General features: G+C 39.3%; 1 protein-coding gene across 5 annotated transcripts in view; it reads right to left on the bottom strand.

Annotated features, from left to right (window-relative positions):
• Window positions 1–13951, bottom strand: part of BBS9 (Bardet-Biedl syndrome 9) — a 271289-nt gene that overhangs the window by 114440 nt on the left and 142898 nt on the right. For all 5 annotated transcript variants that reach the window (XM_072153261.1, XM_072153264.1, XM_072153263.1 and 2 more), the window contains one exon: window positions 10175–10327. In XM_072153261.1, the coding sequence (XP_072009362.1) occupies window positions 10175–10327 (153 nt within the window). The remainder of the gene's footprint in view (window positions 1–10174; window positions 10328–13951) is intronic.

Here is a 13951-nt window from a genome sequence, read left to right as displayed (position 1 = left end):
CTATTTTCTGCTGGAATTAAATGCTGAAAGTTGAGGAAAACACCTATTGATAGTTCTGAAAATAAATATTGTTCTCAACAGATACAAACTTAACTTGCTCGAGAAGGTTTTCTATGCCTAAAGACAAAAGCATACAAGTCCACCAACCAAAAATCTACAATTTGGATACAAGGAAGATATGGATTCCATTTGATTTCCCTCATCTCTGAAATAAATCCCATCACTGCTGCTCTTATGCTTACCACCTGTTTAATAAATGTACAATGCAAAAGATTTATACGCACCTGCCAGTGCTTTTGTCATATCAAACTAAATGAACAATCAAGCACTGAAAGAAATCCCCATGTGTATAGATTTATGAGATCTTCTGAAAACAATAACCAAAAAAGAATAGACTTTCATTACTGCGGGAAGGGGGTTCAATAGTGGGAATGGTGCGATTGTGAAATCTCTTTTTATTACAGATTTGATAGCTCTGATGTAGTGGTGGGTCAAATTTTCTTTTTCTAAAGATTTATCCGTTCCCACTGCTCACATCAAAAGCATCTCACTGTTAACACGCTTCCCACGCTAGTGTTTAATAAAAAAAGGTTCAGTCTCCTTAACATGATGTATTCAAATATATCAGTGTTCAATTTTACCTCCTACATTGTTTTTATTATTGTATTTTTTGTAGTGTTTCTAGCTGAATGTAATATTTTTCATTTCAGTATTACACTTGGCTTTTGTTAAGGTTAGGACTTCATGGATATTTAGCAGTGTATTATGATTTATAACCACTCTGCAGAAATTGACCCTATCAACAACTGTTTTTGTCAAGCAGCTTAACACCTTCCGGATCATGTTTCTTTCAAGGCCTAGTGTGGTGCCATCATCCAGAAAATCAAGCATGACCGCGGCGTGCAAGTGTGTCCCCCGTGGATCAGACCCCCCGGTGTGCTTACCGGGGGATCCGATCCCTCCTGCCTCAGCCCCGGGTTCCGACGAGTGACCCGGGGCTGTCGGCTCCTCTCTGTGCCGGGTTCCGCCTCCTGGCAGGACCCGGCTGTATGTAACTGAGCATGGTCAGCATGCTCAGTTACTTTCACTATACACTGCAATACAAGTGTATTGCAGTGTAAAGGCTTGAATAAGCGATCGGATGATCGCTTATTCAAGCCAAGAAGTAGAAAATGTAAAAAAAAAGTAAAAAAAAAAAAAAAATTAATCTTTTTATAATATAATTAAATAAATAAATAAAATAAAAGTCCCATAATCTCCCCAGTAACACATAAAATGCAAATAAAGTAAATAAAACACAAAACACGTACATATTTGGTATCGCCGCGTCCGTATTAATCTGTACAATAAATCTAAATCAATATTGAACCCGCTCGGTGAACTACATAAAAAAAAACTCGAAAAACTTCCCATATCATACAATTTTCCATCAAACACCATCACAAAAAATGTTCTAAAAAGTGATCAAAAAAAGTTACGTTCCCTAATATGATACGACTGAAAAGAACAACTGTTTTCGCAAAAAATAAGCCCTCAACCAGATCTGACAACAGAAAAATACAAAAGTTATGGCCCTGAAAAGTTGTCAATAGTAAAAACAATGCTATTTTCTCCAATATTGGTTTTGCTCAGGAAAGTTGAGCAAAACTAAGAAAAACTATATAAATGAGGTATCACCGCAATCGTAGTGAACCAGAGAATAAAGATAAAATATTATTTTTACGTTACGGTGAGCGGGGAAAAAAAATGCTAACAATCCAAAATAAAAATTGTTGATTTTATTTGTGTTCCCCTTGAAATAGTTAATAAAATCTCATGAATAAGCTTTAGACTCCCAAAATAAATTATCTATACATTGTATCTCATCCCGTACATAATAAGCCCTCATATGTTCGCATTACCAAAAAAAATAAAAATTTATAGGTCGTACAATGTGACAATATAAATCTTCTGTGAATGGCGCCTCCATTCATTCTATACTCGGCCGTGCGCCCGTACAGAAGTTTACCACCACATATGGGGTATCAGTAAACTCGGGAGGAATTGGGCATCAAGCATTGCAGTGCGTTTCATCATTTAATTTATTCTGAAAATGTCAGTTTTGGCCTAAATGAATGTATTTTCCAAAAAAATTCTATAATTTCTAAATCGCAGGTCCATATTTTTTAACCCATGTGAAACACTTAAAGGGTTAACAGACTTAATAGAAGTTGTTTTACATATGTTGAGGGATGAACTTTCTATAGTGGGGTAATTTATGGGGTTTTACTATTATTTAGGCCTCTCAAAGTCACTTGAAAGCTGAGTTGTCCCTCAAAATGTGAGTTTTGGCAATTTTCATGAAAATAAGAAAAATCGCACCTAAAGTTCTGCGCCTCATAACATCCTAGAAAAATGACACGATGCATAAAATATCATCCCAACATAAATCAGATATTCTGTAAATGTTAATTATCAAACTTTTTGGGTAGTTTTACATCTTGTCTGGAAACCAGAACATTTCAAACTTGGAAAATGAAGAATTTTTACAAACTTTTGCCAAATTTTCACTTTTTTTCAGAACGAAACGCAAAACTTATCATTTAAATTTTATAACTAACATGAAGTACAATGTGTCACGAGAAAACATTCTCAAAATCACCCGGATATGTTAAAGCGTTCCGAAGTTGGAACCAATTATCGTGAGACATGTCAGATTTGAAAAATCGAGTCTGGTCATTGAGCTGAAAACTAGTGTCGGTGATAAGGAGTTAAAAATCTTTCTGTCACTTGTGGATATTATTGGCAAAGACCATAATAATGTGGCTGTGGCATCTGACATTGCTCCTACACAACCATACTACACCTTTGAAGCACTTTTTGAGGTCCGTCCAAATCAGACAGATAAGCAGGCTATGGATTAACTCTTTAAAGCAACATCTTCTGTTATACAGAGATCATTTTTGACCATTAGTGCATTTTTGTTAAAGTTTAAATAAACTATCTATATTATATTGTTGTTGCTTTTATATTATAAACACTCTTATGGACTGGAAACTGGCTTTATACATTCTAGGAAACATCAAAATACTTTTCCAGACAACATGCATACATTTTTATCTAACGTTACATTGTAAACAAAAACTGAACTGAAAGCAAGAATATGAAAATGTCAAGCTTATAAAAGGCTGATATAGCCAAAACATTGGTGAACTGAATCAATGAGTGCTGCCTCCTCTCTACATTCCTATGTTTGTAGGGTTTGTAGAGCATGCACCACAAGCACATAGATTTAATATAGGTACTGTTTTGTATCTTTTTTTTTTTTAACATATACTACATAGACATAGACTAAAGGGAGGCCGATGAACTTTCCAAAGATTTAAAAGTTTTGAATAACAGTTAAGGCTTTAAAGCTCGTAGAATAACTTGTTTCAGAGCACTGGCTACACCATCCATGATATTGTGTTACCCAAACCCATATCTTGCACTTTAACCTCATCATGACCTATGTTCTTTGGTGCCTGAATGTCCAGGTCAATTATTGATGTTCTGCTATGCCCTTCTTTAAATAATAATATCTCTGGAAAAGCTTTACATATCATAACAATTTTTACTTAGTTTTCTCATGGCATGTGAGACTTTGATACGTCATAATTTTTTTTTATTACATATTACTTATTTTTTTCCTACAAATGTGAAAAAATACGCTTTTTTGCCATTTTTCTAATGAAAGTTTTTTAAATAAGTAGTAATTTTACCAAAATATGTTATAATATGTACAGCATTATTCCATCACACTTTCCCATGTTCAGCTACAGATGCAGAGGGTGCATGTACTTCTGCAAAGTTAAAGTCTTCTGCAGCTTCTTCTACATTCTGCCTTCAGCTGACGTTTCCCAGTATTTTGTGGTAAAATTAAGCATCTCGGCTTATACTCGGGTCTGCTTATACGAAAGTATATACAGTACCTATTTTTATTTTAGAAATGGACTAAATTTAGTTTAATATAGACTAACAATTTCTTCCACTCAATACTGGGTGTGTCTAACATATACAGTATGTAAGAGCGGTGATTATTGGCTGGACTTACTTTACCATACACACAATGTAAGGTAAAAATAGATTCTGAGTGGCAAAACATCAGAAAAAAAAATTATTAAATTTAATAATACTTTAAATTCAATTAATAAAGCAAAAATTCTGAAGTATTTGGACTGAATTAATATGCCCATATTCATTAAAAAGATGGAATGAACAGTTGACATTGTACATATCAACCTGACACCATCCCCCTTGAAAGTGAAGTCAGACGTTTGATCTTTTGTACAACAGTCCAATACAAGAAGAGGAAGAAAGAGAAAATTAGTCATTGCTGTCTGTGGGGATTTAACATAATACCCAGGATAATTATTTCAGCTGGAATGATTGGCATTGACTAAATGCAGTTTTCAACATCCTTAGTATGTTGGAAGACAGAAATATACAATTATGACAACAACTTTGCTAGATTGAAGCTTAGCAATTTAGTAGTGGCTTATTTGATAGTAGTTTTTCTGTCTTGTTGGCACAGTGCAGCCGCAACAGAAAATTGGTACGAACACTTCTTAAACACTGTGCAAGCTCCAGAGATGTTCTTTTCAGAGAAAAGTAGGACAGAGAACTGTCCAATCTGGCCCAATGACTGGATAAAAAAAGTGTGGAGGAGTAGGTCCCTACTCATACACTTTCTTTTCAGGGGTTGCAGTGTCTATCCCTAGTAAGGGGACTCACCAGAAGGCAACACTGGTTGGCCAATTAGTTGTGCCTTAAGGGAAAAAAAACAAGGCTAATGGCTAGAGGCTAAAGGCTAGAGCTCTACCAGAAGATGCAGTGGATCTAGTAGGATGTAGCGTTGAGATCTTTTATTGATAAGGATACAGATTTCATCAATGGAACAGTATCATGGGAAAAAACTTTTTTAAAAATGACAGCAGTGAGATGCTAAGACTCAGCATACAACCGTACAGCCCTGTTTTCTCCCCAAAAACAATGTCCACACAATGGGTGAAGTCTGATGTCACCATACAAGTGTCAGGGGTGCTCCTGCGACCCATATCTCGGGTTGGGGGCTCACCCGTGCCCCTTTCCCCTCCCTAGCGCAGTGCCCGCACCTGTTAGCTGCCCCTGTTCCTGTCTCCGCTCTAAGTGCACTCTCAGCACCTAGGGTGCGTGCGCCGGCTTCAGAGGATTTAAAGGGCTAGCGCGCCGTTAATTGGCGCTGACCATTTCCCCAGAATGCTATATAAACCATTTTCTCCCTGCACACCCTGCCGGATCTTTGTGCTAAATGCCTCTGAGAAGGCTTGTGTCGTTGACGAGTGCCTGTTTGCTGATTACGCGTTGTGACCCCGGTTCCATTTATGACCTTGGCTCAGTGCTGCCTGTCCTGACCTCCTGCTTTCTTCCTGACGTTGATCCAGTGCTCCCTGTCTCGACCTCCTGCCTGCCCCCGACCACGGTTCTGCCTAACGTCTTTGCACCTTCGCCTTGTGTGCCACCGCGGACAAAGTCATACATGTGGAACGACCTGGTGGTACCACGCCAACCCGCTTTGCGACAGGCTCATGAAAACCGGGTGCCACTTAGATTCTGTTCCCAGGTATCGGCTTACGTCATCCACCACAGTGGTCCAGTGGGTCCACTGTCCCAAGAGCCTGACAACAAGATCACACCCGCAAAATGGAGGAGATACTGAGGCATCTGGTGCAGTTCAAGATGCAGCAACAAGAGAACAAGAGAACCTCATAAAGAGAACCTCATAAAGCATATTCTAACCTCTGCCAGAAGGATGCTGAAAGCGGAAATTCTTTCTCGGCTGGGGGTGACCACTGTCATTCTTGGAGTTTCTTTGGACAAGCCTGCCAGGTTAGAGATCTACGACCTTATACACCGCGTAAAGAAATTGCTGGAACCAGACTCCTGTTCCCCTGCACAGATTGTGAAGAGGGTGGTCCTAGACTGGTTCATCAGAGCATGTAGCTCAAGTGCAAGACCGTATTGCAACAGTTATGCTGTTTGTAAAAGATCATCATCACAAAGTGCAAGAAGCCCAAAGCAGAATTTACAATTGTTCTGATAGAATCAGAAAATTTAACCCAGGGGATAGAGTCCTTATTTTGGTGCCCATGGTGGAGAGTAAGTTCTTAGTCAAGTGGAAAGGCCCATATGAACTTGAGGAAAAAAATAGGACCTGCAAACAAGAAAGTGCACCAACCTGAAAGAAGGAAGAGATTTTAAAGCTACCATGTAAAATGATTAAGCCCTGGAACCAGAGGGAAGCTTTGGTGGCTTAAATGCAAAAGTGGGTGTCACCAATCCCTCCAGTTTGTATTAATGAGACCCTGTCAGTGCCCCAACCACAAGAGGGAAAAGAGTTCCTGCAGAGAAATCAATGTAATTTCTCTGAGCTGCCAGGGCACACACATTTAATAATGCACCATGTAGAGATGGAACCTAAAAGTAAAACCGAAATTAAATCTCAAAGCCTATAGAATACCAGAGGCATTTAGGGAGGTGTAGTAAGAAAAATGTTAAATGCATGCTTGTGTTATGTGTAATTGAGGAGTCTAAAAGTAAGTAATAAAGGAGTAATAAAGCCCAAATCAACAATGGAGTCAGTAAAGAATTGGCCAAGACAGCTTACAAAAAAGTCAAGACATTTCTTGAGATTGCTGGCTACTATCGTAGGCTTGGCCATTTAATCCTATTCCATTAGCATAGGAAAACAATTAGATATTGCTTTCAGTATGAAAAATCTTACATACAGTAATATATTTCCCTGGCTGTGTACCTCAATGCAAAGATCATAACTTGATTATACTCCTGTTGCTTCTGTTGTCTGCATAAAGCCCTTATCTTGCTTTTTGCATGAACCGTAAAAGGGGCTATCTCCTAAAAAATGTTTATCACATGTATAAGGGCTAGGTGAGAATAGCATGATCGCTTGGGGCCCAACTTCTATCCTTTTGCCATCTGTCTCGAAGGTTAAGGGACTTGATGTGTTGCAAACACATAATACATGTACAGTGTGATCTGGAGTCTATCATGAAGGCTCCAAATATAAACAGGGTTTCTGGTTTATAGGTATATATAGGTTTCCTGTCAGTGCATTTGTTAGGGCATCTTAAGTGCCACCATTAAAACATAACTCCGATCTTATAATCATTATTACCAAATTGTCATAGGTGATTCCCCCTCTTAACCAAATAGAATGATGACCATATTGTGTTACACATCATTTTCTTTCCATAGTAATGGAATTTTCTGTCATGAAGCGACTTGTCAAAAAACTTTCTCAGCAGCAGTGAAGTGGGCAGAGACTAAACTCTTTCTGTCTTGCCCTAAAGAATTTAGGCAGACTACAGTTCCCATGACTAAAAGAAAGTATGATAAACTTACTTACTCATAAGATCCAGACACTGTGACTGTGGTAATCATCTTATATTTGTCAGGCACTACTTCTAAAAAATAACTTAAAATTATGCTAATGAGCATTGAAGGGCTCCTGAGGGTGTTACCAGAGGCCCTCCATGTCTCAGATTCAAAGTCTTTAACAATGTGCAAAGAGCAATTCTTTCTTCCACTGTGCGCTGAAACTTCCTCTGAGGAGTGAAGTGATGAGGGATCAGAGGGCGAGAGTGACACAGTCTAACTGCCTGTGAAGCTGCTTCTTTTAAGTAACTAAGCAGTTAATCCACTGAACACTGCATAGTATATATACATGATCTATATGTTGACTACCATGGCAGCTTTTATCACACGGAGGAACATGCAGCATGCAATAAGTAGTAGAAACCAGCAGTGAAACAGTTCCATGAAGTGTATAGTATGTTCTGTGTAAGCACTAGTGACTAAAAGTTTATTTGATGTTCGCAAAGTGTCTGGAAAGCAGAAGGTAGGGTAAGGGGCTGCAAAGACACTGCATCCACAGTACTGAGCACACTAACTGCATCTCTAAACTGCTACTTTGGAATTACAGGAGAAATCTGCAGAGCCAGACTAAACTGAGGAGGATAGTAAAGAAACTGCTGCACATAGTTAATATCGATAATATGCAAAGTTGTACTACATCCCAAGAGCTATTGAAAAAAATAAGAGTTGTGCTTTAAGGCATCAAGTAAATCCCTTAACTACCAGGTCCCTTTTTGTTTTTGAGTTTTCATTTTTCACTCCACACCTTCAAAAACCTACAACTTTTTTATTTTTTCATGTAAAGAGCTGTGTGAGGGCTTCTATTTGGCGAAACAAATTGCAATTCATAGTGACAATATTTAATATTCCATGCCATGTACTGGGAAGCGAGAAAAAAATCAGAATGCAGTGAAATTGGTGAAAATATTTGTGCCATTTTCTGTTGGGCTTGTGCGCCCTAAATGACATTTTTCTTTTATTTATTGGATCAGTACGAACACAGGGATACCACATTTATACAGGTTTTATAATATTTCAAGTATTTACAAAAATGAAAACCACAGTGTAAGGAATGATCAGATGCTATACAGCTTCAGGTCTTACAAAGACCTGAGGCTGTCATAGTCACAGATCATCGCTGTGGAGCTGTGAAACAAAACCCTTGTGTTCGGTTCACGGGTTCACAAAGGAAGCCCTCCTGGTCACACTGGACCGTCCACAGTTCTCATTCCTAAAAAAAACCTAAGCGATTTTAGCTGCCACCACTCGTTAAAGGCTGACGAGATAGCTTGTATTAAACAATGCCCAAATACCCCATAACATTAATTAGTTAAACCATCAATTCAGGTAATGCTCCTTCTGAGTTCAGGGTATCATTTGAACAAAAGGCGGCTCTCAAAGATTTAATATCCAGAAAGAAGGGTTCTTACAAACAAAGGATTTATCTTAAAAAAGTAATAAAATAAACAGATATGTACATACAATGCAATATAATAACAGTGCATACAATAACAGTTCAGGAAAATAAAAAGGATAAAAACAGAACATAATACATCATGTGACTATTTTAAGGGACCCTGTCACCAGGAACCTCAGTTAAAGACAGATTGCAGAAGCCCATTACATCTGCACTGCATATCGGCCTCTCTGCCTTTTCTAAGCATTTGCATTACAATATAATTGTGTGTTATAACTTACTCTTGAACCCTGACAAAATCCTGGGGTAGTCCCAGGGGTTGGACTTTGGTTTGGATGCATTTCAAAAAACTTTGCCTGTTGTTGTTTTTTTTGGTTTTTCATTAATGAGTTAGGGAAGGCTGCTGCTGGACATTTCATTAGTGAGGGAAGGCTGCTGCTGAACATTTCATTAATGAGGGAGCATGGCTGGACTTTTCATCAGTAAGGGGAGGCTGCTGCTGAACATTTTGTTAGTGGGCGGAGGTTGCTGTTGGACATTTCATTATGAATTTCCCACCCTAGGCAGTATTTTGAGCAGTTGTCTATGTGTTAGACTGGCAGGTTTCCAACAGTTGGATTTATATTCCGGTGTATGTGCAATGTTAAATGCCTTCTGATGTGAGTATCCGCTGTGTATCAGCTCTATGTGAATAGACTGCACCAGTCACACGTATGTTTAACATCTTCTCAATATCTGCCTTTTTGTGATGCTTTTTCACAGGAAATTCTCGGATACCTCAAACATGGACTAATGATAAATCTTCCCCAATAAGTTTTCCCAGTTTTTTGTGTACTTGGGTTGGTTTATATATATACGGTACATTATTGTACAGTATGCTGCCAGCAGATTTTAACACTCTGTTAAGGTGGTACACTCCCTTTAATTTCTGTCTTTTAAAAGAGCATGCCATTCATTTAGTAGACCTATTTTATATAATACATGTAGTTCTACTATATTAGCTTACAGCTGGTAACTAGAACATATAAAGTACACCCCTACTTTTAATATACTTAAAAAGATTTTTTTTTATAACGGAACACAGTGCGTTAAAAATGTCATGTCTAACCAATTCCCCACTAATGCCATTTTTAACCCCTCCCATTTCTAGTCCTTGACTTCACATGCTCAACCAAAAAATGACTTTGGCTGTTCACTGGTAGTAGTCTAGGATCAGTGAAGTCATTTGTTTTTTATAGCCCTAAAATTTAAAAAATCGTCAGGCCCTTCAGACAAGACACTAAATATCATTATCACAATATTATGCATTGTTACTATTTTGTTTACCTGTCTATATGTACCATCCAGAAGAGTGTCAAGATTGTGAAGTGGAGCAGGCGTCTTATCTTTGAACCTTGTTAATAGCAGTTTTTGAATTGCACGAAACTGTACAGCACGTTCGGATAACAGTTTTTCATATTTCTCTGTATTCATTCGGAACTGGAAACATAGCAAAAATTAAAAGATCAGTACATGAATTAGCTTGTAAAAGTAATGATTATACAGGGTCAAGTCATGTAAGTATGTTCAACTGCTGATCAGAAGAACCTTGGGAGAGGGCCTTTATTGAGTGAATTAAATCAAATCATAGGAGAAGCCACACTTAGGCTAAATTCACGCGAACGTGTGCCCACCGTACCGTAGCACGGCGGGTACACCTCAGTGCTGCGAACTCCCGTCCCTCTCCATAGAGAAACATGGTGCACGGCGCCGTATTAGGGGGAAGGATAGGACATCTCTTACGTCCTATCTCTTACTTGGGTACAGAGCGGTACCGTGCCGCAGTCCATGTAGCGCCCATACGTCAGCCGTACATATGACCCCCAACGGCCATATGAATGCAGCCTCACTCATAGATCCAGGCACTGTGACTGTAGTTATCTTCTTTTATTGATTATGCATAGCCGCCTTCCTTCTTAAAGTCATTTCTAAAATTAAAGTACTAATTCAGAACGGGTGTTACTAGAGCCCATCGGTGCTGCAGCATGACATGCTGATCTCCCCCTGCTCCCACAGCACTTTCTCCTCCCACTGCCTGATGTAATCTCGCTGCAGCAGAGGAAGCTCAACACACTGTGGGAGGGTGAAAAGATCTTACTCAGTGTAACAGCCTGTGAATCTGCAACACAAATGGGCTCTGGTAATACCCCCAGGATCCCTCCAGGCTTATTGGCATAATTTTATCAGTTGATTTTAGAAGGAAGAAGGATCCAGGCATTGTAAGTGTCCCTGGTTTGTCATGATGGATATTAATGATTGATTACCTGTAAAAGTGTGTATTTGATCTGCACAGAATTTGGCGTATTTGCATAAAATGTATCAATACACCTCTATTTACAAATAAAATGCCCAATAATGTTTCCTAGGTGACATTGAACAATATTTACAAAACTGCAAAAGGCAGAAAAGACATATTTGGTGAACATTATAATACTAAAATACAGTAATTCATAAACCACAAGTTTGTGAAATACTCAAAGATGTGGATAAACTGTGCAATCTGCAGAGTTGAATGTTGGCTGCAAAAGTTGCTGTGGCTGATTTGGATGCTACCATGGAGCAATACACTGTCCAAGCATGGAGATTCCAGATCTATGCTTAAAGGAAATTAACCAGTTTAAAAAAAACAAAACCCTACAAATACTTACCTTCGCTCCCCTTGATGTTGATCCCAGAAACTTTTAAGTAGCATCCCGGAGCATGGGAGAGGTAGGTGTCATCAAGGCAATGGTTTGCCGCTCTCTGACTCATAACTACTACTAAAAGGTTCCGTATATTCCGGAGTATAAGACGACCTGGTGTATAAGACGAACCCCTACTTTCCTGTTTAAAATATAGAGTTTAAGATATATTCGCCGTATAAGACTACCCCTTTTCCAACGCATACAAAACACCGGTAAAAATGAAAAATAAAAACATTTGAATTTACCATGGTCCTTTTTTTAATGTCAATTCTTATGACATGCAGGTATATAGCAGGAAAACTGTCGCTCATGAACATAAGGCATACAACAATATTACCATTACAGCACAGCCCCCAGTAGTATACAGCACAGCCCCCAGTAGTATACAGCACAGCCCCCAGTAGTATACAGCACCGCCCCCAGTAGTATACAGCACAGCCCCCAGTAGTATACAGCACTGCCCCCAGTAGTATACAGCACTGCCCCCAGTAGTATACAGCACAGCCCCCAGTAGTATACAGCACAGCCCCCAGTAGTATACAGCCCAGCCCCCAGTAGTATACAGCACTGCCCCCAGTAGTATACAGCACAGCCCCCAGTAGTATACAGCACTGCCCCCAGTAGTATACAGCACTGCCCCCAGTAGTATACAGCACAGCCCCCAGTAGAATACAGCACAGCCCCCAGTAGTATACAGCACAGCCCCCAGTAGTATACAGCACTGCCCCCAGTAGTATACAGCACTGCCCCCGGTAGTATACAGCACTGCCCCCGGTAGTATACAGCACTGCCCAGCATTAAAAAAAAAAAAAAACTTATATACTCACCCTCCGGTGGCCCCGATGTGCGGCGCTGCTCCCCCGATGTCCGCTCCGTCTTCTTCCTTCTGCTGGGCGCCGCTATTGATCTTCCCCGGCAGGCGCCTAGTATGACGCGCCGCTGCTGACGTCATACTAGGCGCCGACCCGGGGAAAGACATGGCGGCGCCCAGCAGAAGAAAGAAGACGGCGCAGAAGACTGAAGACAGCACAGCGCGGACATCGGGGCCAACGGAGGGTGAGTATTTTCCCCCCGATGTCTTTTTGAGGCTGCCGGCAGCCATCGCTGTGCAAACACTAGCAATATGCAGCAAAGACTTACCGGCTATGGAGAGGGCTCAGCCCGTGAGCCCTCTCCATGCACAGGGACCGCCACCGTATAAGACGATTACCGGCGTATAAGACGACCCCAGAGAAGACAGAAGATTTTTCTGTCTTCAAAAGTCGTCTTATACGCCGGTATATACGGTAGTATCTCGCTTGGTAATTTTAATTTAGAAAACCATTGGTTTTGATAAATATTTATACAAAAGTCATAAAGACATGGTCATGTTCAGAAAGCACGCCAAAAAAAAAACGGTAAAAAACCCTCTCTGCACATAAGATAATCATATTAGTAAATAATGTAATTCTGTACTTCTACAGGAGTTGGCAAGTCATCCAGAAATTATTTCCCAAAGAAAACCAGAAAACTTTCTAATGGGCAAAGAATTTCAATTGGATTTCTGCTGGAAAACTTGTGCCAGGAAGTAGTAAATGTTTTTAAATGACATTCCTATGGTCGAGAATAAAACAAAGATTTATGTTTTGTGGATAGCTGATGACCATTTTCACAAGCTCTAAACACAGTTCAAGCAACGCTCTAATTTGTTTAAAACTTATTTTCCACCAGAAGCGGCTTAAGATTTCAAATAAGGTATAAATTGAGCACACAATTTGACAATATCCAGTCTGTCGGACTTTGAACAAATAAAACAGAAAACCACTGATTAGAGAGTGATAAAACACTCACACCTCTCCCATATCTAAGGTTAATTGCTGTTTTTCGTTTTTGCATTTTGATTTTTTATTCCCTATCTTCAAAAATCCATAGCTTTTTTATTTTTCTATGTAAAGAGCTGTGTATGGGCTTGTTTTCTGCAAAACAAATTCCACTTCATATTGACGCTATTTAATATTCCATGCTGTGTACTGGTAAGCTGGAAAAAAAATCCAAATGTAGTGAAAATGTTGAAAAAACACAATTGCGCTGTATTCTTGTGGGCTTGGATTTTACGACTGTCACTGTGCGGCCGAAATTACATGGCGATTTGGATCGGTCTGATAACGGCGATACCAAATTTGTATAGGTTTTATAATGTTTTCATACAGTTACAAAAATTAAAACCTGTGCAAAAAAAAATTCTTCATTTTGCCAACTTCTGGCACCAATAACTATTTCATACTTTGGTGTATAGAGCTGTGTGTGGTATCATTTTTGCGACTTTTGATGATGTTTTCAATGCTTGATTTGTACGGCCTTTTGATTACTTGATTATTTTTTAAAATGGCAAAAAAGTGGT

This window comes from Engystomops pustulosus, chromosome 5, assembly GCF_040894005.1.
Source record: "Engystomops pustulosus chromosome 5, aEngPut4.maternal, whole genome shotgun sequence".
NCBI lineage: Eukaryota > Metazoa > Chordata > Amphibia > Anura > Leptodactylidae > Engystomops > Engystomops pustulosus.
Note: the sequence above shows the minus strand (reverse complement) of the source record. Positions and strands in the feature narration are given on the sequence as shown.